The sequence below is a fragment of the Rhagoletis pomonella genome, unplaced genomic scaffold (assembly GCF_013731165.1).
Source record: "Rhagoletis pomonella isolate Grant_MI unplaced genomic scaffold, Rhpom_1.0 Rhpom_scaffold_00006, whole genome shotgun sequence".
Classification (NCBI taxonomy): Eukaryota; Metazoa; Arthropoda; class Insecta; order Diptera; family Tephritidae; genus Rhagoletis; species Rhagoletis pomonella.
In genome coordinates, this window is record NW_023458560.1 from 38,577,969 (window position 1) to 38,599,765 (window position 21,797).

The 21,797-nt window shown below is 32.4% G+C and overlaps 1 protein-coding gene across 1 annotated transcript in view; it reads right to left on the reverse strand.

Annotated features, from left to right (window-relative positions):
• Positions 1–20,712, reverse strand: part of LOC118740719 (putative inorganic phosphate cotransporter) — a 43,620-nt gene extending 22,908 nt beyond the window's left edge. Inside the window, exons 1-2 of the mRNA XM_036472367.1 lie at positions 20,579–20,712; positions 12,521–12,779 (exon numbers count right to left, since the gene is read on the reverse strand). Of these exons, the coding sequence (XP_036328260.1) occupies positions 12,521–12,560 (40 nt within the window). The 5' untranslated portion in view covers positions 12,561–12,779; positions 20,579–20,712. The remainder of the gene's footprint in view (positions 1–12,520; positions 12,780–20,578) is intronic.
• Between the last annotated feature and the right edge of the window lie 1,085 nt (positions 20,713–21,797).

Sequence of the window (21,797 nt, forward strand, 5' to 3'; positions counted from 1 at the left end):
TTATTATGTTAAAACCAACTAACCCCAAACATGCAAGCCAGAAATTAACTCCGAACATATGTATGCAAATGAATTAGCTAATTAAAAAATTACAAAAAAAAATAATTCAGACTTTATGGCTATTTTTGGATTAATTCGGTTTTAACAAACTTCATTCTAATTCATAACGCACGTCATTTTAACACATAATCATCGTAATTTAATATGCGAGACAGCGACTGTAATATATTTCTTTTTGTTATTCTTTTTTTTGTTTATTTACATAACAGTGTTAAGTGGTTTTTTCTTTTTTTTTATTAAAAATTAAAAAAAAAACTGCATGCATGTACATATGTATGAACACCGATACGCATGCGTCCAAATAAGAATGCACACTCTAAAATCCACATACGAACGTGATTTGCTTACGGAAATTGTGGCTTAGGAAGACAATTATTCTAACTAAAAAAAAAAAAAAAAATGACTGGCGCTTAAAATAATTGATTGCGATTTGCAATTGGTATGACATGCGAAGGAAAGGGGCTTATGCTCATGTTTATATGTAGTTCCTAGTTGATTATTTATGTTTGTATATATGAACGTACATACGTACGGTGGCGAAAACGTCAAAAGAGAAAACAATTTTATCAAGTTGTGGCTAATTTTCTTTGTTTGAAAAATGTTTATTATTTTTTATAAAACTATAACTTACTATCTAAAAAAAAACATGTAAATAAAAATTTTAAACTTTGTAACGGGTGATTTTTTTGAGGTTAGGATTTTCATGCATTAGTATTTGACAGATCACGTGGGATTTCAGACATGGTGTCAAAGAGAAAGATGCTCAGTATGCTTTGACATTTCATCATGAATAGACTTACTAACGAGCAACGCTTGCAAATCATTGAATTTTATTACCAAAATCAGTGTTCGGTTCGCTACATGCCACACAGCTCGCGATTCTATGGCCATTTTGAGGGAAAACTTCGGAGAACAATTCATCTCAAGAAATGGACCGGTAAGTTGGCCACAAAGATCATGCGATTTGACGCCTTTAGACTATTTTTTGTGGGGCTACGTCAAGTCTAAAGTCTACAGAAATAAGCCAGCAACTATTCCAGCTTTGGAAGACAACATTTCCGAAGAAATTCGGGCTATTCCGGCCGAAATGCTCGAAAAAGTTGCCCAAAATTGGACTTTCCGAATGGACCACCTAAGACGCAGCCGCGGTCAACATTTAAATGAAATTATCTTCAAAAAGTAAATGTCATGGACCAATCTAACGTTTCAAATAAAGAACCGATGAGATTTTGCAAATTTTATGCGTTTTTTTTAAAAAAAAAGGTATCAAGCTCTTAAAAAATCACCCGTTAGAACATTAATAAAAATTCGACGAATTTAGATATAGAATTCTTAAAAATATTCTGAGTTCGCAGTTTTGTAGCAAATTCAATTTTAGTATAACAAAGTGCAAGTTTGAAGTAGTTATGACTTACCGTTGAGTTTTGGCAATTTTTCGCTGGCGCATTGTCTTCCAATATCTTCCACAAAAAATTGCAAAAATCAACGGTAAGTTCTAGCTACTTCAAACTTTTAATGAGCTACAAAATGAGATATACATTCATGAAAAAATAATAAATGGTAAATAAACGAAAGGGAAATAGCCAAAGAATACCAAAATGTTTTTTCCCTATTTATATATTCGCCACTGTACATACATACTAAATATGTAGCACTATGGGCAAAAAGTCAAAATTTTCAAGTTTTTTTTCTGGTAAAATTATGTATGCCCCTATAATAAGTGCTATCAGTCCACCTATTTCATGGGTTTTTTGTTAGTAATTTTTGAACTATTGCTACATGTGTATGTATGAACAGTGACTCAAACAAATGATCACGTGCTAATTTTTTTTTTTAAATATTCGTAATGTTCGTCGAGCTAGATTTTTTAGGTTCTTTTTCCATAAAAAAAAATTTAGGAAAACAAAAAGAACAAAGTTTCAACCGGCTTAAAAATCGCGTTGATTTTTTTTTTAATTTTTATTGGAGGCTAATTTTTTTTTTTTTTTTTTTTTTAAATAAGAACTCCAATTAACAAAAACTGGCGTTTTATTTCACGAGAAGTGCATGCTTACATGTATAAAGTGTAAAAATCCGTCACGAAAAAAGTCTCAAAAATCAACGAAATTTTTTAGCCGTTTGTAAATTGGACTTCATTCAAAAATATTCAAAAGATTCAGATTAAAGATTTGAAATTTTGATGGAAATTCGTTGAATTTTTCTAAATTTTGCCTAAAGTTTGAAACTGTGAGTTATATGATTTTGGTTAAACCTTGGACGGTATTTTTATAGAAAAACACCAAAAAAAAAATTTGCTTTGGAAAACATCATAAATAAAAAAAAAACAACACGTGTTCATTTTTTGAGTCTGCGTGATTTAAAATCCCTTTTAGTTTTAAAGCTGTTATTAAATAAAATGTAAAATCCACTTTTTTTTTATTTTAGGCCGCCAGATTTGATTTGATTTGTTTTTTGAAATTTTAAAATTACAATTTCAAAGGCGAAAAAATTCTAATTTTTACTTTTGGCTAGGAAACTAAGTCTCTTGGCCCAGTGGGCGTATGTAGTAGGTACTGTAACTGCTCAGGTACAATATATGTATTCAATCGACATCCAGCCCAAATACGCGTAAGTAGTTTAAAATATGTTCAAAGTGGTTTATGTATGCTTTCAGCAATAGTTTTCGTGTGGCATCGCATGAATGTATGCTAAATATGTAGCCGACGTTTTTAGATTCCGCCAAAAGTGATTGAACTTTAGTACGTATGCACATTTGTCTCATACATATTTGCGCAGTATATGTATGTATGTATATGTACCACGTGCAATCGTCAATGTCAACTACATACATACCACTACTATCTCTTATGACACATTCACTTATTGTATTTATGCATTGTTCTATTTCCTGTGTCATTTAATATACAATTTAGTTTTAGACAATCCACTATAATTTTTTAAATGCTTTCGGAAGCGTTCTACGTTGTGTCATAATGTGATGTACATTTATAATGGAAATAAATTAAATTGTTCACACGCTTATGTGATATTTTTTTTTTTTGACCCAAGCCTGCCATCAAAATAGATTTCCTTCTCGTTAGTTTTATTTTTATTCTACATATTCGGACTTTTTTAATACATACATTGCAAGTTTTTACACTTTACAGCTTTTTATTGCAATGGATTACAGCCAATTTCACGAAAACAATTTAAGTGAAAAAATGATTTTAATTTTTTGAATTTTATATGGAAATCGCAGGAAAATAAAAAATCTTTTCCATTTAAATTGCTGGTTAAACCGGCAGTTAGTGATTTATTTCTAAAAATAAGAGGGGGAATGAATAGTTTTATACATGAAAAGTTGTGAAAAACTCGCTTTTCGCTTACTAAAACTAAACTTTTTTGTGAGTAAGATTTTTATAACGCTCATATCCTCTCCATGTCAGCTTTCAAACTATGGGGTTAGTAATCTTTTGAGAACCTATAGGTATATGCACATTAGGCTGCATCACTCTCCCTATGAAAAACGCGGTAGATACTGACTTTCCATCGGAATTATAAAATTTATTATATTTTAGGGCTTCCGCCAAAATATTTCGAAAAAAATATTAATATTTACTTGAGCTGAAAACACTCTCAAAAATCTAGTTTTTTATAAATAAAATTAATTTTTAGAAATATTTTTTTCTAAAAAAACACCTCAGATGGTAGAAGAGTTTAAGCTTAAAAGGTCTTCATAAGAATGTTTAAAATTTGTATCAACGGAATCAAAACAATCAAATTTTCGGAGGCATTTTAAAATAGGTCTAGCTCACGTAAATCTTAATATTTTACCTAAATATTTTAGGGTAAGTTCTAAATTTTATAATTCCGGTGGAAAATCCGCAACTTTTTTTTGGTGATGCACCCTAACGTTAATACATAAGAGCCCGTTTGCATTTTAAATTGTCATACTTTGGTCACATTCGCTTTGCTATTTTACAGATCGAAGTACTGTTTTAAATTGCTTCAGCCTTTTGTCTGAATTGTTGGTGAACTTCCATTTTGATTGGTCTCTTGCCAATTCGTCAGCTTTTTCGTTACCGTAAATGTTCTCATAACCAGGAATCCGAACCGAGCGCAAGTTCACCACTTCGGTCGCTCGACTCAACCACGTCCACTTGGGTTCCCTGACTCTTGGAGTTGTGGTCGGTGATTGGCTGTCTAAAAGATGAGTGCACCTTTTACCCTGGGTCGTTCCGTCATCAGGCTAAGAGGCTCGGGTTGCTCTTTCAATTTTTGATTTGGGTGCCAGAAGACAGTGGCAGCGCAGAAAATCGCAAAGCTGTTGAGTTATCTGGTACCGTTGAGATCATCTCCGCGGTCAGGGAGAGCATAGGAGTTACGGACTATGCTTGGACAGAAGGGCTTAAAACTAGTCGGCTAAGCGAATGCTGAGAGAAAAGCACGATATGGAAAGTTGCAATCCATGTCCGTGGCTGGAATCGACAATTTTTGATTTGGATGAATTAAACATTTTTTTCGAAAGTTATGCAAAATTCTATTTAGGGCTGTGCTGGAAAAATATAAAAAATCTAAAGATACAAAAAACCACAGAATTTTCAAGTTTAAAAAATCGTAAAGCAAAAACTTTAAAAAAATAATGGCTAAATTTTTTTTGCAAACTCTAAATAATTCAATTTAAATTTATTTCAAATTTAAAGTTTAAAATTTTTTTTTTTAATGTTAAAAAGTTCATATCTTAGATACAAACAACACCTTGAAAATTTCAGGATCGTATAAGATCAGTTAGAATTTATGTAAAAAAAGAAAATTCCCAAAAATGTATAATCAGGATTATGATTAATCAAGAAATTAATTAACCGATTAATGGCACATCCCTAATTTATAAGGTTTTGCTATTTCGATTTTCCAAATTTTAAAATTCTGCTTTTTTCGATTATGAAATTTTGAACTTTCGAAAAAATGTTTTTTTTCTTTGGCAGAACTTTGTTATATGATGCAAGAAAAGTTCATCCAAATCAAAAATGGTCGGTTTGACATTGATTGACCCATGTACAGGCCTTAGTCGAGAGAATGTGGTCTCCTCTTAAGCTATCACAGCGGAAAACGGTCAAATATAATCAAAAGAAAGAAGACTGTTTGATGTACATAAATATGTACATACTTATGTCCAAGTTCACTCACTACCTTCTTAATCTTACCATTGAAAACGCTTTCGATTACGAGTAATCGACATATGCATGCGTCATTGGATATGTTTAACCCCTTCCTCTTTACAACAGATATTTCATGGGCACCAGGTTGCACTTCATTTCGAATTTTAGTAAATGTTAATGTATATTCAACATACGTACATATGTATGTATGTTTGCAGATAACATATCCAAAATTTATTTTAGAGACAAGATTTTTTTAGACAAAGCACTGACGACTAAAAGAGCTTATCTGCCACTCGAAAGATAGCGAATATTGAAGTCGACCGCCCACCCCCTCCTGAGACTAGACACGTAATAAGTATGTATGTACGTACATACGTGAAATTACGTGCATATAAATGTGTTAATTGTTATTAAATATTACGTACGTACATAAGGGTGCATCACTCTCTATACGAAAAAAAAAAATCGGTACTGCTTTTCCATCGGAATTATAGAATTTATTATATTTTAAGACTTACACCAAAATATTTCGGCAAAATATTAAGATTTGAAAATACCTTCAAAAATAAATAAATAAAATTAGTTTTAAAATATTTTTCCCCCAAAAATTCACCTCAGGTGATAGAAGGGTTAAAGCTTAAAAGGTCTGCTTAAAAATGTTTAAAAAATTGTATCAACGGAATCAAAATAATCTGATTTTTGTAGCTATTTTCAAATTGGTCTAGCTCACGTCGATTTTAATAATTTTTCGAAATATTCTGGGGGAAGTCTTATGGCCTTATGCGTAAAAAATAAAATAGGTTTAAAGAGCTTTGTAAAGTGACATTTTCATAAAAATTTTCGATTTATAAAGCAGTTAAAGTCGTCTTTATTTTTTATGAATTTGGGTCTTAAAATATAATAAATTGTATAACTGTGTTTGAAAAGCAGCCAATTTTTTTGGTGAGGCACCCTAATGTACATATTTATGCAAATGGAGTTGTTAGCCCACTAACATATGTATCTACAATTCAAATATATGTATGTACTCGTATGTATGTATATTCAATCAAGTTCTATCGCAATTATAGCGCCAACAATTCTAATAGCTATTTATTTTAGTTCATAAGTACTAACTGACAGCTGTCAGATATACATACTTGTACTTGTAGATATATTTGAGTGCTTATTTGTATCGAGCAGAAATTGCTTGCTATTTTAATAGCGTGAGGGCCTTCACTTTTGTGTTTAATTTATGTTGTGGCACAATTATTACTACAAATGCACATATTTTTTGTTAGGATTTTTTTTGCTAAAGGTCTGTATGCAGCTATCAAGTAAAGCAAAAACTCCATATAAAATGACGTACAAGAAATGGCTAAGAAATTTTCTTGAATCAAATTTCCTTAAGGCAGTACGCAGTTCTTAAGAAATTTACTACGCTTTCTACTACGGTTTTCTAAAGTTATTTGTGAAAAAAGAGCATAAGGCAACCCAGGTTTGCAACAGAAATATATGCCCGTTCCATTATTTCTTGAGGAAAGAGTGAGGCAACAGGCTGTGAAGTATCAAAAAAATGTCAAAATTCCTTGGACACACACGCGAAATAATGGCAATTTTTTCTTGACCGTTTTCTTGAGTGCTGCATACAGGGCTTAATGCTTTAACCTGCATTTTTTCTGGTCTTTTCTATACTTAGTCAACCAATGTAGTATGCATGAACTCTAATAATCAGCTCAAAATCGAATTATCGAGCTTAACCGTTTACTTTAACTTGAAAAAGTGTAGGTACGTCAGCATCTTCCATCACAAGCACCGCATTACTTTGATTATTTAGTTGTGCAAATTCGCAATTCGTCACATATATACGTAACCTATTAGCATATGTATGTATGTATGATATACATATGTACATCGTAAATATGTATGTTTCGGCACAAAATTGTTGACGGGCGCTGGCAATCAAATTTTGGAAGCACTTATCAATCGATGCAATCAGTAAACAGCTTAGCAACAATAAATTAATAAAATCCATTATTATTTTAACAACGTCATAAATGTGGCAATTAACTAAACCTGTTTCTAATTCAGCAGATATTTATGACTTACATTGGCCAATGGTTTTTTTTTTTTTCAAAGTATTCTTATCAGGAAAGAAAGAATGGTGGGTCCAATCAACTAAGATATGTACATATGTTTGTATGTATGTATGTTGTTAGTTGCAGATGTATTTGGGTTGTATTTACTGCTGTTGAAAACTTGATTACATTGCATAAGTACTCGTATGTATTTATATTGCTTATAGACATTTCAGGTGCCAAAAGCAGGGGCCGCAAATAATGACTGCTTTTTTATAATACAACTCATAAAATAATACTGTGCATAGGGAAGAATCCAACTCCTTGTTACTCGGACCACCTTCAGCGGCAATGATTTTTAGTTTTTATTTTTTACATATTTAAAAAAAATCGAGTTGAATCGTTACTTTTAGGGTTCTATTTATTGCTTGGAAATTAATGGTAATGGAAATGGTTATGGTAATGGTAATGGTAATGGTAGAGGTAAAGGTAATGGTAGAGGTAATGGTAATGGTGAAGGTAATGTTAAACGTAATTGAATATGTAATACACTTATCGTTGTCGTGTTTACCTTCGTATTCAACTTCGTATTCGTGTTCGTATTCGCTTTCTCATATACTGGTGGAAGAAATAATTTACTCGCCTTTTTTATCCAGTTATAGCTGTATATCTTTGGCTTATTTAATGTTTACCGGCTCTATTCCGTATCAGTAACAAATTCTTGTCACAGTTTTTATTACGAAAAAATATATGAAAAATTTTAAATTTTTCAGTAAAAAAATTTTTGCCACCGACACGGAATTGGGCTATAATAATGATAATTGTGTTTGGCCGAGCTTCTTCCAAATTATAAAAATTCAACAAGTTTTGGAAAAAAAAAAATTAAAAAATCAACGGTATTTTGCAGCACTTAATTATACAAAATGAAAGCGGCCATAAAACTGCATACTAAAAAATTTTTAGTAAAAAAGTTTTCATTTTGATGAAAATTTGTTGAATTTTTATAATTTCTACACCAAGTTTGAAATTAGGATTTATGGGATGTTTGTTGCATAACTATCAGAACTTATTAAACATTAAATAAACCGAAGAAATATAGACAAAACTGGTCAAAATAAGGCGAGTGTAATATTTCTGCCACCAGTGTATGTCTTCGTCGTCTTATTCGTAGTATGTATTTAACCTCGTCTTCAGCTTCTTAACCGTCCTCTTTTTCTTTTTCGTAATCGCTTGCGTTTTTGTATTCGTCTCGCTTTTCCTTTTGGTCTTCGTTTGCGTATTCATGATTGCCCTCGTATTCGTCTTCGGCATCGCCGTCATAATCGTCTTTGTCTTAGGTTTAGACGAACAGACCCGAGACTTTTGCATAGATGATGCCGGTCAAATATGATAAATCATTGGGTGCTTTCGAGATATCTAAGGGCCCGTTCGCAAGAGCGACAGGTATAGGAAAAGATGGTATGACGAACTGTATGAGCTTTTTAACGACAAGGACATAGTTAAGCGCTGGCTTGGACGTGTTGTACGCATGGGTGACGATGTTTCGGTGAAAAAATCCTTCGACTCCGCACCCATGGGTGGACAACGAAAGCAAGGGCGCCCACGAACAAAATGGAAGGACCAAGTGCAGAAGGACCTGCTGCACTCGGGATGAGAAACTGGCGCCAATTCCCACAGGATAGAGGCAATTGGAGAAGCTCTTTAGTCCTGGCCCAAACCGACAAACGGTTATACTGCCAAATACGAAGAAGAAGTAAACAGATCTGAAGCCTACATCCTTGAAAGGCTTTAGGCTCAGGGCACCGAGTCACACTAATGTTCATTTGTAAGCATTTTTACAAATGAGAATTTTGTATGCACATAACTACAAGTGAATAAACATTCTATATAAAATATAGGTACATTTTTATGTATGTACATATATTTGTATATACATACATATGTAAAAGCGTACATATGGAAATAAGATTTATACTAGTAATAACACAAAATTAAAATAATTATATACGAGTAAAATAAAAGAAATAACAAAAGTTAGAGAATCAAAACGTGAATTAGCCTAAGAACGTTGCATTATAGAAATTATTTATTATATGTATTTCATATTCAAGGTTAACAACCCAAATTGATTAAACCAGATTTTTGAGCAGACGGTAAAGGCCGAGTTAGACGGCTGTGCATTTACACATACATATGTATGTTTGTATGTGTTATCAAAAGATTAAAATAAAAAGCTGTATAAATTTGTACAAATATAGCAAACGTGTGATCCGGGCTTAACACAAAAATTTAGTAACGATACGATAGGTAACAAGTAATTTTTATGCAAAAAACAAAACCGACTTCAAATCTCATATAAAAATTTAGAAGTACCGTTAATTTTTTCATGATCCTAAGAAAATGCACCAACTATTAGATTAGGTAGCTGACATATTTTCTAGTTCACCAGGCATTGCAAATTTCACGTTTCGGTGACGTCTTTTCATTTTTTTAATTTTCAGTTTTTTCTCTTTTCTATACCAATTAAATATTCAATTCGATACAATGCGCTTCACATGTATATATTTGTATGCTATTAGCGGTAAAAATTTTATTTTTAATAACTTCTCATTTAATTTATTTATGAATGCATTTTAAAGCAAACAAAAAAAATCATAAACAGCAACTTCAAAAGCCGGTTTTGCGACACTGGCTTCACATCTGCTTCAATACTTACATACCTACACATGTATATTTACATATTTACATACATATGTATACATGTATGTTTTCATAAATATTTATATTTTACTGCCTATATTGTAATTTAGTATTTAGCGTTAAGTTTAGTTTGACGCTCGCATAATTAATTAATTAAAGGGAAAGGAAACACAAAAGCAGAATACTCGCTTCATAAAAAAATATTCAAAGCTTGGATTATGCAACATTGTGACACAATTTAATTTAATTTTAAATATACTTTGTTTTTTTTTTTAATTTTTTAATTTTTTGATATATTTAATTTTCTATTTTTTATCATTAATTTTTTATATATATGTGACCTGGTCTACGAAAAGGGAGCTTACGTGCGAAAACTAGTTTTCTGTGAAAAAGCTGTTAAAAGTGAAAAGCATCTCATCTTCCATCCGAATCAACCAAAAAGTGAAAATTGATTTTTTGACACCTAAGCCCCCTTTCCGTAGACCAGGTCACATATATTTTTTTTTATATCTTGGAATAATCCAAATAGAAATTAATCTGCATTTCCTTGAATAAACTAGAAACAGGTGTTCAGATATACAGACTTGCAAGATATTCATGGAACTCTAACCTGACTAGAACAGGACGATCAGATCAAGGACAGAAGTATTCAGAATAGTAGCAAGCATGCGACAAGAATAGGACTTCCTTCTAATAGAACTTTGTGCAACTGTCAACTAGATTTAGGTAATAAAGTATCCAGAATTTTCTTTATGAATGTCCCGACAATGAAAATATTAGCTTCAGTACATTAGGAAGGCACATACTTAGTAAGACAAATAGATCTTTCTGTAGCTGCGGATACCACCCACTGGCGTAAGTCCAAGGCCCAATTTCAGATGGCCTATTTAAGTAGAACTGGTTGATTCAAACTTCAAAATTTTTTAATGGCCAATACTGGCTAATCCTGACGACTATATGGAAATAATAGTAGGCCTGCGCCGATTTTACTGAAACTTGACATCCTTAGGAATATAGAAAATTATGAAATTTGGAAAATATGGGATAATTTCCACGCCTTCCACTCTTGTGGGCGATAATATTAAATTTCATCCGATATCGATGAAATTTAGTTTGTACTCTCTCTTTAATTAGAAAACCCTAAATATAAAATATGGGGAAGATTGGATCACTATAACGTCTAAAACTCGCAAAAAATGTGGGCCCAGTCAGTAAATGTGAAAACAAAACAAAGGTTTTACTAAAAAATTACATAGGTGTAAATATTCTCCTTTCTCCCAATGTTTGGTGTGATTTTTCAATTGTTCGAAAAATTCGTTTCGCGAAATTACGCAAAAAGATGCTGAAAATCGAAAATTAAGAAATTCGAAAATTACATATCCAAATATATATTCGAAAATTCCATAAAATTCTCTAAAATATGCGTCTAATTTCAAGACCGGACGAAGGGGTACTCACTATTTTTTTACTAGTAATCTTTAATATGTACATTTCAAAGTCAGTTTTTTGATAAGAAAAATAGGAAAATACCAAATCAATGATAAATACCTTCACATGAATATTCCACAACACTTCAAAAATTGATTACAGTTGAAAAAGAAATAATTGTTTCAATGGGGTCAGCGCCAAAGGCAACTAAAGTGATTAGTCGATATCGCGCCGATTCCAGCACTTTTTTTTAGAAATGTATCATTCGAGGAGAGGGGGGAGTGTGGCGGATGGGGGTGAGTAAATGATCTGAAATATCGTATTTATGATTTTACTTTTCCCTCTCTAAGCCCAACGGTTTTTTTTTTATCAACTGTCACCATGACTTTTTTCCAGCTGCCTCAACTCAAAGGTTTACTGGGTATTTGTTAGGGCAGACTTTTCGATTGCTAATTTCTTTCTTTATGTGCAGCTTTTAAAATATCTCGACACCTGCGCCACCTAACGGATTAATTCATCTTTTATATTGCATTGTCATCGGCTTCTGAGCTCAGTTTAAAGTTTCTAGCCTCAGCTCATCGGGAAGCTGGTTGGCTAGAGTTCACTCTTTAAGGCAAAACTTTGTGCGTTTGAGCGAAAGTGCGAAAATGTGAAATATTCGAAATTTTTTTACAGCAAACATATGGCAACATTTCGCACTTTTTAATTTCGCACAAACGCACAGCTGGAATCGTGAATGAAATGCAAAGAGCGAAAACTGTGCTGTGCTGTGCTACGAATATTTGAGACGACCACGCTGTGGCTGAACTGTTTGAAATCGCGCAGCCAAAGCAACAACACTGTTTAAGCTTTTGTGCAAAACAAAGCGCTCATTTTTGCCTTTCGCATTTTCGCATCAAAGAGTGAACTCTATTATTGATTGCAAAATTAGATTACACACAGGTCACACTTACTTGTAAAAAACACTACTCGCATACAAACGTAAGCTGTTTAAAACATTTCGATGATATTTTAGTACCTCGGCACTTTGAAACACCCTTAAAACATTACTTAAGCTTTCTCAATATTTAAATATAATTTTTATATAATTACGGTTAAAAATAAAAAAAAAATTACAATCAATTATATACTTACACCTCGAAAATTTTATTCCCCATTCCGGTTGTTGCGTCATTTTTTTTCGATGTGATGTATGAACAGGTGTATACCTCGTCTTCTCCAGCTTGCTGAATACAAAAAACTGCTGCAACAGCAAAAAACTGCGCCTTCTTTTTTACTGCCTGCCTTGGGCTACACAAGCCGGGCTGCTGCTGCGGTTAGGCGGGTGCGTCAAATGTGTATTGCAGGTGTGTTGATTTAAAGCTCTGGTTCCGAAACGAAACTAAATAACAAACTGTAGCAGATGACGTTGATTAGTAGAGATTTCTTTGGCGCAGCAAAAAAAAATAGCAAATTATCCTGAGCAGGATAATTTCGCACACACAATACAAGCGTAAGCAAAATGAAGCAAGCGAGGTAACAGAGCGAGGACGTACACGACGGACGAGTAGGTAGGGTGATCAGTGGATGGTTAGGCACACACACAAAGTGATTTAAGGAGCGTAGCGTTTACAACAGAGCAGCAGCAGCAGCAGGAGCTAACACAAACAAAAAAGCGTTGGATGTTGAGTGGGCGGGCAGGCGACGCGATGGGCGTAAAAAATCACGGGTACTGGTAGGTGGATTGGAGAAACGATCGTTGACGCAAATTAATTGAGCGAGGTGTAAAACTGCGGAAGTGAAGTGGCTGGCTGATTAATGTCTGATAGTAAATTTTCTTGATTTTTAAGTGACTGTGACAGGACCTTAGCCGGAACTGAATTATCGTTGGTTTTTTTTTCTGTTTTCGCGTTTAAATATTTGTATGCTTTGTAATTTTCGAAAAAGTCGACGATTGTCGGAGCGAGCGAGCGTGCTTTTAGCTGCGGATACACAAAAATACAGGGTGCTTAAAAGCAAGTGATGGCTGCTTATATGCTTCTCCTCAAATACAATGAACAACAAGAAGAAAGCGTAGATATTTATAGTATGAGTATTATCTCAAATTCCAATTTCAATTGCCAGCAATAGAAGCGTACACAAACACAGAGCGAGCTAGTAGTTGTACTATTAAGTTACACGAAAAACCGCAAGAAATCAAGAAGTCAACACGAAAAAATCGCCACACGATCGATGGATTGCTAATTTACAAATGAGAGACGATTTTGCGCGGCCTTACGCTTATATACGGGACCGATAAGCGTGGCTTGGTCATTATAATTTTTGATTTTTTTTTTTTACTTTTTTGCAATGTTTCCTACTTTTTTTGGACTTCTGCTGTATTTTTGTTTTGTTTTAGTAATTTTTTCACCTTTTTCTTGCATTGCCTTATTTGCGCGGCGTTTTATTGCTTTGTATCAATACATACAGTGACTCAAACAAGCATTCACATGGTGAACGTTTTTTTTTTTGATATATTCACAATGGTTTTCAAGTTGAAATTGCTTTGTAAATCCAACTAATCCTACGAAATTTAAAAATGTGGTTGCAAAACGAATAAGATTTAAAAAAAGTTTATGTTGAAAATATTTTTTAGCAAGGTTGCCACCTGTTTAAAAAGTTAAATTAAGTTCTTTTAATAAACTAGTTGAAGTTAGGAAAGTTTTTTTTTCAATATTTTAAAGAGGGTTGCTACCCGTTCAAAAGTCAATATGTATTTTTTAACAATTTGAATAAAGTATTAAAATATGCAAACGAAGTGCGTAGGTTTAAGAGAGATTTTTTTCGAAAATATGTTTGAAGAGGATTGCCATCTTTTTAAAGGCCAAAATTTATTCAGTACGTTGAATGAAATCTTGAATCATGTATGTGTGTAAATTTATAGAGGTGTAAGAAAGCTTCGTTTCCGAAATATTTTTAAAGGGGGTTGCCACCTGTTTATAAGTCAAATCAAATTTAATCAATAAGCTTCTGTTGTTTCTATTGGTCGTTAATTTTAAGTAGTATATTGTGCTCAGAATAATAACATAAAATAATAAATAAAAAACAAATTAAACTTAATTAATGGGTTAAACGAAATACAACAATGTGGATGCCAAATGAAAAAAGTTTAAGAAAGTGTTACTTTAAAGCTATTTAAAAAAAAAAACTACAAAATCTAAATTATTTTTACCATCAGAACCATATGTATAAATCAAAGTTTCAAAGTTTTTAAAAATTTAACAATTTTTCATCAATGAACTTTCGCACTTTTTTTAAGTGAATTTTTAGAAAATTTTGGGGTACGCAGTTTTAAAGTCCATTCAATTTTAGTACAATAAAATGCATGTCTCAATTTTTAATTTTTTTTCCTGAAGATCCTTTGCATTTTTTTTTCAATATAAATATGGATATCTTAAAGAAGAAACTGCAAAATACCGCCTACAAAATAAAACATAAACGCCTCAAAAAACCGACAGCAAACTAAATAAAAATTATTGAAAATCAGCGCGAAATTTTAGCAGTTCGGTAGTCCAGGAAATTTTAATAGAAACAACTAATTTTTAGCAAAAATAAATATATATATATATATATTTCATGATCGGATCGAAATCGGTTGACGTGGTCCAAAGTTATGCGGTAACAGACATACAAAAAAAAATATTCCAACGAACTGATAACCTCCTCCTTTTTTGGAAGTCGGTTAAAAAGCTTCAAGTATGCACTTTTTTCCATATCACTTCCACTTTAAAACTTTATCCAAAATTTAGAAAAAAATCCCAAAAATTTTCATAATAAGGGCATGCTTGAAACTTGCTCATACAAAAATTTTGTGGACTACAAAACTGCAACCAGAAAGTTTTCTAAAAATTTATTTAAAAAAAAAATCGAAGTTATTCACCCTTAACATGAGTTTCATTTTCCCCGAACCGGTTCACTTTTCACTCTTAGTTTGCATGGTTTTACTATGGGCGGATGACAATTATTCGGGTGAATTTTTTTTTCAGGCGAAACTAAGGATAAGGCAGATAATGAAAATTTTTGGAATTTTTTCTAACTTTTACATTAAGTTTTAAAGTGTTGGTTATAATATGACCAATATTTTTATAAAAAAATTAATGAAACACTTCAACTTGAAAAAGATAACGAATATTAAAATCAAAAATCACCATGTGTGCGTTTAATTGAGTCACTGTAATTATAGTCGCTGTTCATGCTATTGCTTTGTGTGATGTGCGCGCACTATGTTGTTGTTGTTGCTTGTGCTGGAGCTTTTTTAAATTACTTTTTTAAAATTTTTTTCCTTTCATTTGATTTTTAATCTTTTTCGCTGTGCGTTTGCAATGTTGTCGTTTAGTGTCCGCTTTTTTATTGTTGCTATTGGAGCTCTGTATGCTTGTTGCTAATGTTATTGTTGGTTCTGTACTTTTAATGACTAGCGCGTTCTGGCCATCTTATTGCCATATTTGCGCAAGTATAATAAAATGTATGCGATTTATTGCAAGAGTATGCGATTATAGTGCGTGTGTTTGTTTGTCTCAAGAAGCGCGAAGCGTTGCTATAAACTCAAAGAAGCGTTGGCGATCGGTAGAAATGGTTCATGAGTTTCATTCATGCGCAGGCGTGCGCATACATATCTGCTCATACACAAATAACACACATAGAGGCACTTAAAAATGATTAAAAGTGCAAATATGAGTTGTTGTTGTAAAATTATAATTTTATGTATGCTTTTAGTCACATGCATACGTAAGTTTTTAAATAACTATATATGTATGTAGGTATAAAGTTGTGCATCCTGGCATTGCACTTCAACGTTCTTTAACCGATTGACTTACTAAGCAAACTCATCAACCAACCAACGAACAAACCTGCGTACATACTTGTGCATGTACATATGTACATTAGGGTGCATCACCAAAAAAAAATTAAATTTTATATTTTACGACTTCCGCTAAAATATTTCGGAAACATATTAAGATTTAAATTTTAAACATTTTTATGCAGACCTTTTGAGCTTAAGCTCTGGCTTTTTAGAAAAAACATTTTTAAAAACTATTTTTTTAAGGTATTTGCAAATAAATCCAGCTCAGGTAAATATTAAAATTGTTTCGAAATATTTGGGCGGAAGTCTTAAAATATAATAATTGGTATAGTTACGATGGAAAAACATTGTCGATTTGTTTTAGTTCGCAGAGTGTTGCGCCCTAATGTGCATAGCTAGATAAATCATCCATCCAACAAGCACTTAAGTTCAATAACTCGAACACAAATGCTGCAAAAAAAACAAACAACAGCTGACTTGCCTATTATATAGCTAACTCTCCACACTATACTGGAACTCCGCGGCGGCACAATGTGGCAAGGCAAGGCAAGGCACTGCAGGCTATGTACGCCATAGAACTAAACTGCCGAGTATCAATCAAAAAAAAAACATATACTATTGCCTTTTTATTTACGGCTGCTGCTGATTGCCGCCGATCGTTTGCTCCCTACTCGAGTGTTCCTAGTCGCGTTGACGATCTGCTACATACTGTGCCGTTGCACTGCCAATTGGTGCCTACAACACCAACCAGTCTCGGCCTGCTTGCAGTGAAGTGGTGTTTTTAAAGTCATCGCAAAAATCAACAAATTTACCATGAACGTGGAGTATGACATACATATCAATGTATATTTACTTAAAGTATATGCATTTGTATTTAGTATGTACATACGTAATTAGGCCCTCGTATTTCTGTATGTTGTTCGACAAGAGAATGACTACTTAAGTCAGTGCTGGGCGTGTGCAATTAAATGGCGAGATAGTGGGATAAATCTACTAACTACAGCCATATAAAAATATATATGTACATACATATATAGTATATCCATATGAACATATGTGTAAATACATAATGACAAGAATGTGAGACCATAAATACTTACTTTAGTACATAAATATTTCATGCTATCTCAAGTAGGTATATTGCCTGCAGTAAAAGTTGTGTACTATCTCAAAATGAACTAGTTTTATAATTGAGTGAAAATCTCTCAAGTGGCCCACCCAAAATTGAATGGTCAAGATTTTTTGGCACAAATCACTTTATTCGGCTTAAAACCATACAAAAAAATATATATAATTTGAGCAATTTTGCAAAATTCGACGTTTTACAAGAGTTATTTTTATTAACTTTTTTTTTATGAATTCAATAATTATTTATTATCCACTCATTCATAGCATGTATCTTGCTTATTTTTTTCATGATAATAGTTAATTAGACACCTGATTGTTTAAATTTTTCAAATAATTATTATTTTGTACAAAATTTTTATTTTTTACGAAAAATTTGTATAAACAAATGGAAATATTTACTACTTCTCGATCAGATTTTTTAATCGTTTCGATAAGCGAATCATTTCAGCACTGTCGTACGCTGTGATAAAGAGGATAGATAGTATAATCGTTTGTGCCGCAGAAACAATAAAACAACTAAGCACTTTTTAACACCCCCAAATTAATTTACTACTTGTAGCAGTTTGGCAAACTCCAAATTGTTTTTAAACCCATGGTTTCTCCGGCAAATTTGCTTAGATTTACACGTAGTATCCGTCTGTGCTATACGCGCTTAGTCGAAAAAATTCCTATACAAATTGACCCGCCCTAATGTGGATTAGTACAACAACAATTTTATAAACGCGCCAACACCAATAAAAATCTTCAACTTGTGAGTGGAATAAAGTATAAACAAGAACAATAAATAGCTCACTAAAAAGAGTGGCAGCCAACTAACAGGTTGGTTTGTTTCTTGATATGGCCATTGTCCAGGGACCGTAAAGTTTATGATCTTCTTAATCAAAATCATAATTGAACCGTCAAAAATTGATTTATATTTTTCCAATAAAATTTAGTAGTTATGTTTGGACTTTTTTCGATGAATTTTTGATCGCTATTTTTAATTCTTATTTTGCTATGATATTACAACCATTCTTTTCAGCTATAATTTTTTAAACCATAAAAATGCAGTATCCGTGCAACGTTTCAAAATAATAGAAAAATAAAAATGCAAAAAAACGATTATTATTAATAAAAAAAAAAATCCGAAAGAACGATTTTTTTCTGTTCGGAAAAAATAAAAATCCGAAATGACAATTAATTAGACAAAAAAAATTATGATTTTGCAATGGTCAAAAAATAAAAATCTTGATATTTAACGGTTATTTTCGGTCCTTGCTATTAACACGATTTTAGGCTTTTTGGCGAGAAAAATCGCACTAATAGCATTCGTAGGGCAGCGGATGTCGGTTTTATGATGTTTACGTAAAACCCGCACGGGCATTTCTCCGACTCAACAGTGGTATTTGCAATATTGGTTTTTGTAGGATTTGTTTTCATCTTTAATGCCCGGTTTTGTAGAACGTTTCCATAACGGGTTATCATATTTTTTTTCTAGTTCTTTCATAAATAGTTGAGAACCAGTGTTGCCAGTTTAGTTATTTTGTTGCTAGATTTTGCTATTATGTATTTTCGACGTTTAGCTATAGAAATTTGCATTTAGCTATTAACGAATTTTTTTTTAGCTAATTTTTTTTTTAGCGAGTTAGCTATTTTAGCTCAAAATTTTTGTACAATTTCCCCATTTTTACACAGTCTTTTATCATTTTCATGTATATCAAACAGTACAAAGATTGGTATTCTGACATGTCTTATCCCTTTTTGTTATATCGATTACACTTTGCGACAAAAACAAAAAAAAAAATTTTGAAACACACGAAGCAATAAATATATGTACTTACGAAACTATAGTAAAATTGGGTTTGTAGATTTTTTCTCTTACGTCAGGTTTTTTTAAAAGGACTTTGTAATTTCAAAGATATGATTACTTCAAAAAATTATTTAAAAAATGCAATGCAACGTAGAATACCAATATGGGTATCAAATTTAAAGGAAAATTCTGTGGAAAATAAAATTTTTTGGTTAACGAGGAGAAATGGGTATTGATAATGCCGTTTTAATTAATTTCATTTTTTTTAAGCTTATAAATTTAGAAGGACGAAATTTCAGAATGTTGTCGTGTGTATATTAGTCCTTAACATCTACATTTTCAATACTTACTTATCCTTAAGTACCAAAAAATTTATTCTGCCTTAGTTCTATAGAGTTTTCTCTTTAATTTTATGCCCATACTGTTTTTCTACATTGCACTGAGTTTTTTAAATGATTTTTTGAAATAATCATATTCTGCAAATTCCGAACTCCTTTAAAAAATCACCACGTCAAAGAGAAAAACTAAAAACGCAGTACTCTATAGAAGAAAAATTTGAATGTTATAAAAAAATGTTCACTAAAATAAAAAAAATTTGAATTTTTAGAAAAATTTTGGCTATGCAGTTTTATAGATCATTTCGGGCTCAACTGGTCTCTTACTAGTTATATGAGTTTTCATAAAAAAAAAATACTCAAATTGGTTCAAAAATGAAGGCTCCAGTGAATTTTGAACACTAAATGCCAGTTTTGAACCACTGTGCACTGTGTATTGTCGTACTTGTCGGTCGAATTGACAAGCAATATACCTTTAAGTGTTTTTATGTGCAATAGTTTTTGTTGTAAGTTTTATGTGTCTAAATTTTTTTCCTCAAATAATGCTTGTATTTTAAATGCGATGGAGTGTCGATTAGATTTGACATTTATCGACTTTAAACTTGATTGCTGAGTGCTTCGTTGTTGTTGCTTTCAATTTAATACATATTAGCGCGCAATTATTTTTTATGTTGTTGTTGTAGTTAAATACTAATTACATATTTTGAAACAACCCAAAAAAATAAAATAAAATTTTGATGAAAACGGCATTGGATTTATTGTTATTTTATATCTAATCGCGCGTGTACTTGTTATTGTTGTTGTTTATTTTTTGTTTGTTTTTATTATTGCTAAAACTTATCAGTCACTCATAAACGCATGCGCCCGCCAAATATTTGTTTAACTCATTTAACGACAAGCGTCTGGCTTGCTGCTGCTGTCGCTGATGTCGCTGGTAAGAAAGACTCTTGCTTCATCATAAGATCACGTTAAAACCACACTTGTATGTATGCATGTATGTACGAATGTTTGTGTGCGAATTTCCAACTAAATAAATTTGTACATTATTTAAGTACATATACAAACGTCATGTATGTATGTATGATTTTTTTCGCGTTTTATACGCTTAAGATACTAACTTGTTTTAAATGTACATATTCGGTATTTATAAACTTTATAACACCATCACAACGCAAATAAAAATAAAAGATTTTAAAAAATTATAAAGTTCGGCCTACACCACCAAAAACCGTTCAACCGTCAGCAGCCGCGTTCGAACGACGACTGTTTCACAGGCCGAGAAACCGCAGCTCTTTTATTCATTCATTTCGAGTGGCATATGGAGTTGAGGCGGAAAAGCCCTAAAAACCACCCACACTAACACACATACCTACCTATGTATTGACACTTGCGCATACATATTGACGTATGCACTCAATGAGACTAAAACAAAAGGCATGCAAAAAATAAAAAAAAACAAAGCAAATAGCTTAGAACTCTACTAAAGCGGTAGTAACTACTTAGTTGGCTGGTTGGCTAGTAAGTGCTAGGTTGTTGGCGTAACCAAAAAAAAAAAAAAACCAGCTGAGTGTATGGGCAAGCAAAAGTGTTAGTTAGTAAGTTTCTACCACACACACTCGCCACTCGTCACTCGTACTCGAACTTAGTACAAGCCACCAATCAAGCTGTCGCGCCGTTAAGCGCGCATTAAGTCAGAGTTAGTTTTGTAAGTTGGAGCTCTCCATGCGCTCAATGCTCTACCGTTTGCTCTTGACTGCACAAAATTTAAATTTATAAAAACATACATACATACATATATGTACATATGTATACATATATACATATGTATGTGTTCATCTAGTTTTAAGCTAGTTTTCCACACCACTAATCAATTACAAGTGTTTGAGCAAATTGTTTTTTGGTTTTTTTTTTCTTTTTCAATTTAAATTTTATTTCGTCAACGAGTGTCAATTTGTCGCCTTAAATTGTAGCACAATAGATATCAATTCACAAGTGCGCAAACGCACGCATATATGCACTCAACTCGCTCGCAAATCGCACGCACCAATGTGCGCCAATGATCAATGAAATTGTTGTCATATCTACACAGTTTTTTCTTTTATCTAGGTACTCACAATCAGATCAAATTTCTCCTTTAAACGTTGAAATTGAGTTGTCAACTTTCCGTTATGCTACTCGTTTCATATGTATGTATTTGGTTTGACGTCGGAGTAGTGAAAAGGCAGCAAAAAATAAGCACAAAAATAAATAAATACGCAATAAATAGCTAACGAGACTAACAGTTTGTTATTGTTGGATAATTTGTTAGAAAAAATTATAATATTGACAGTAGAACTT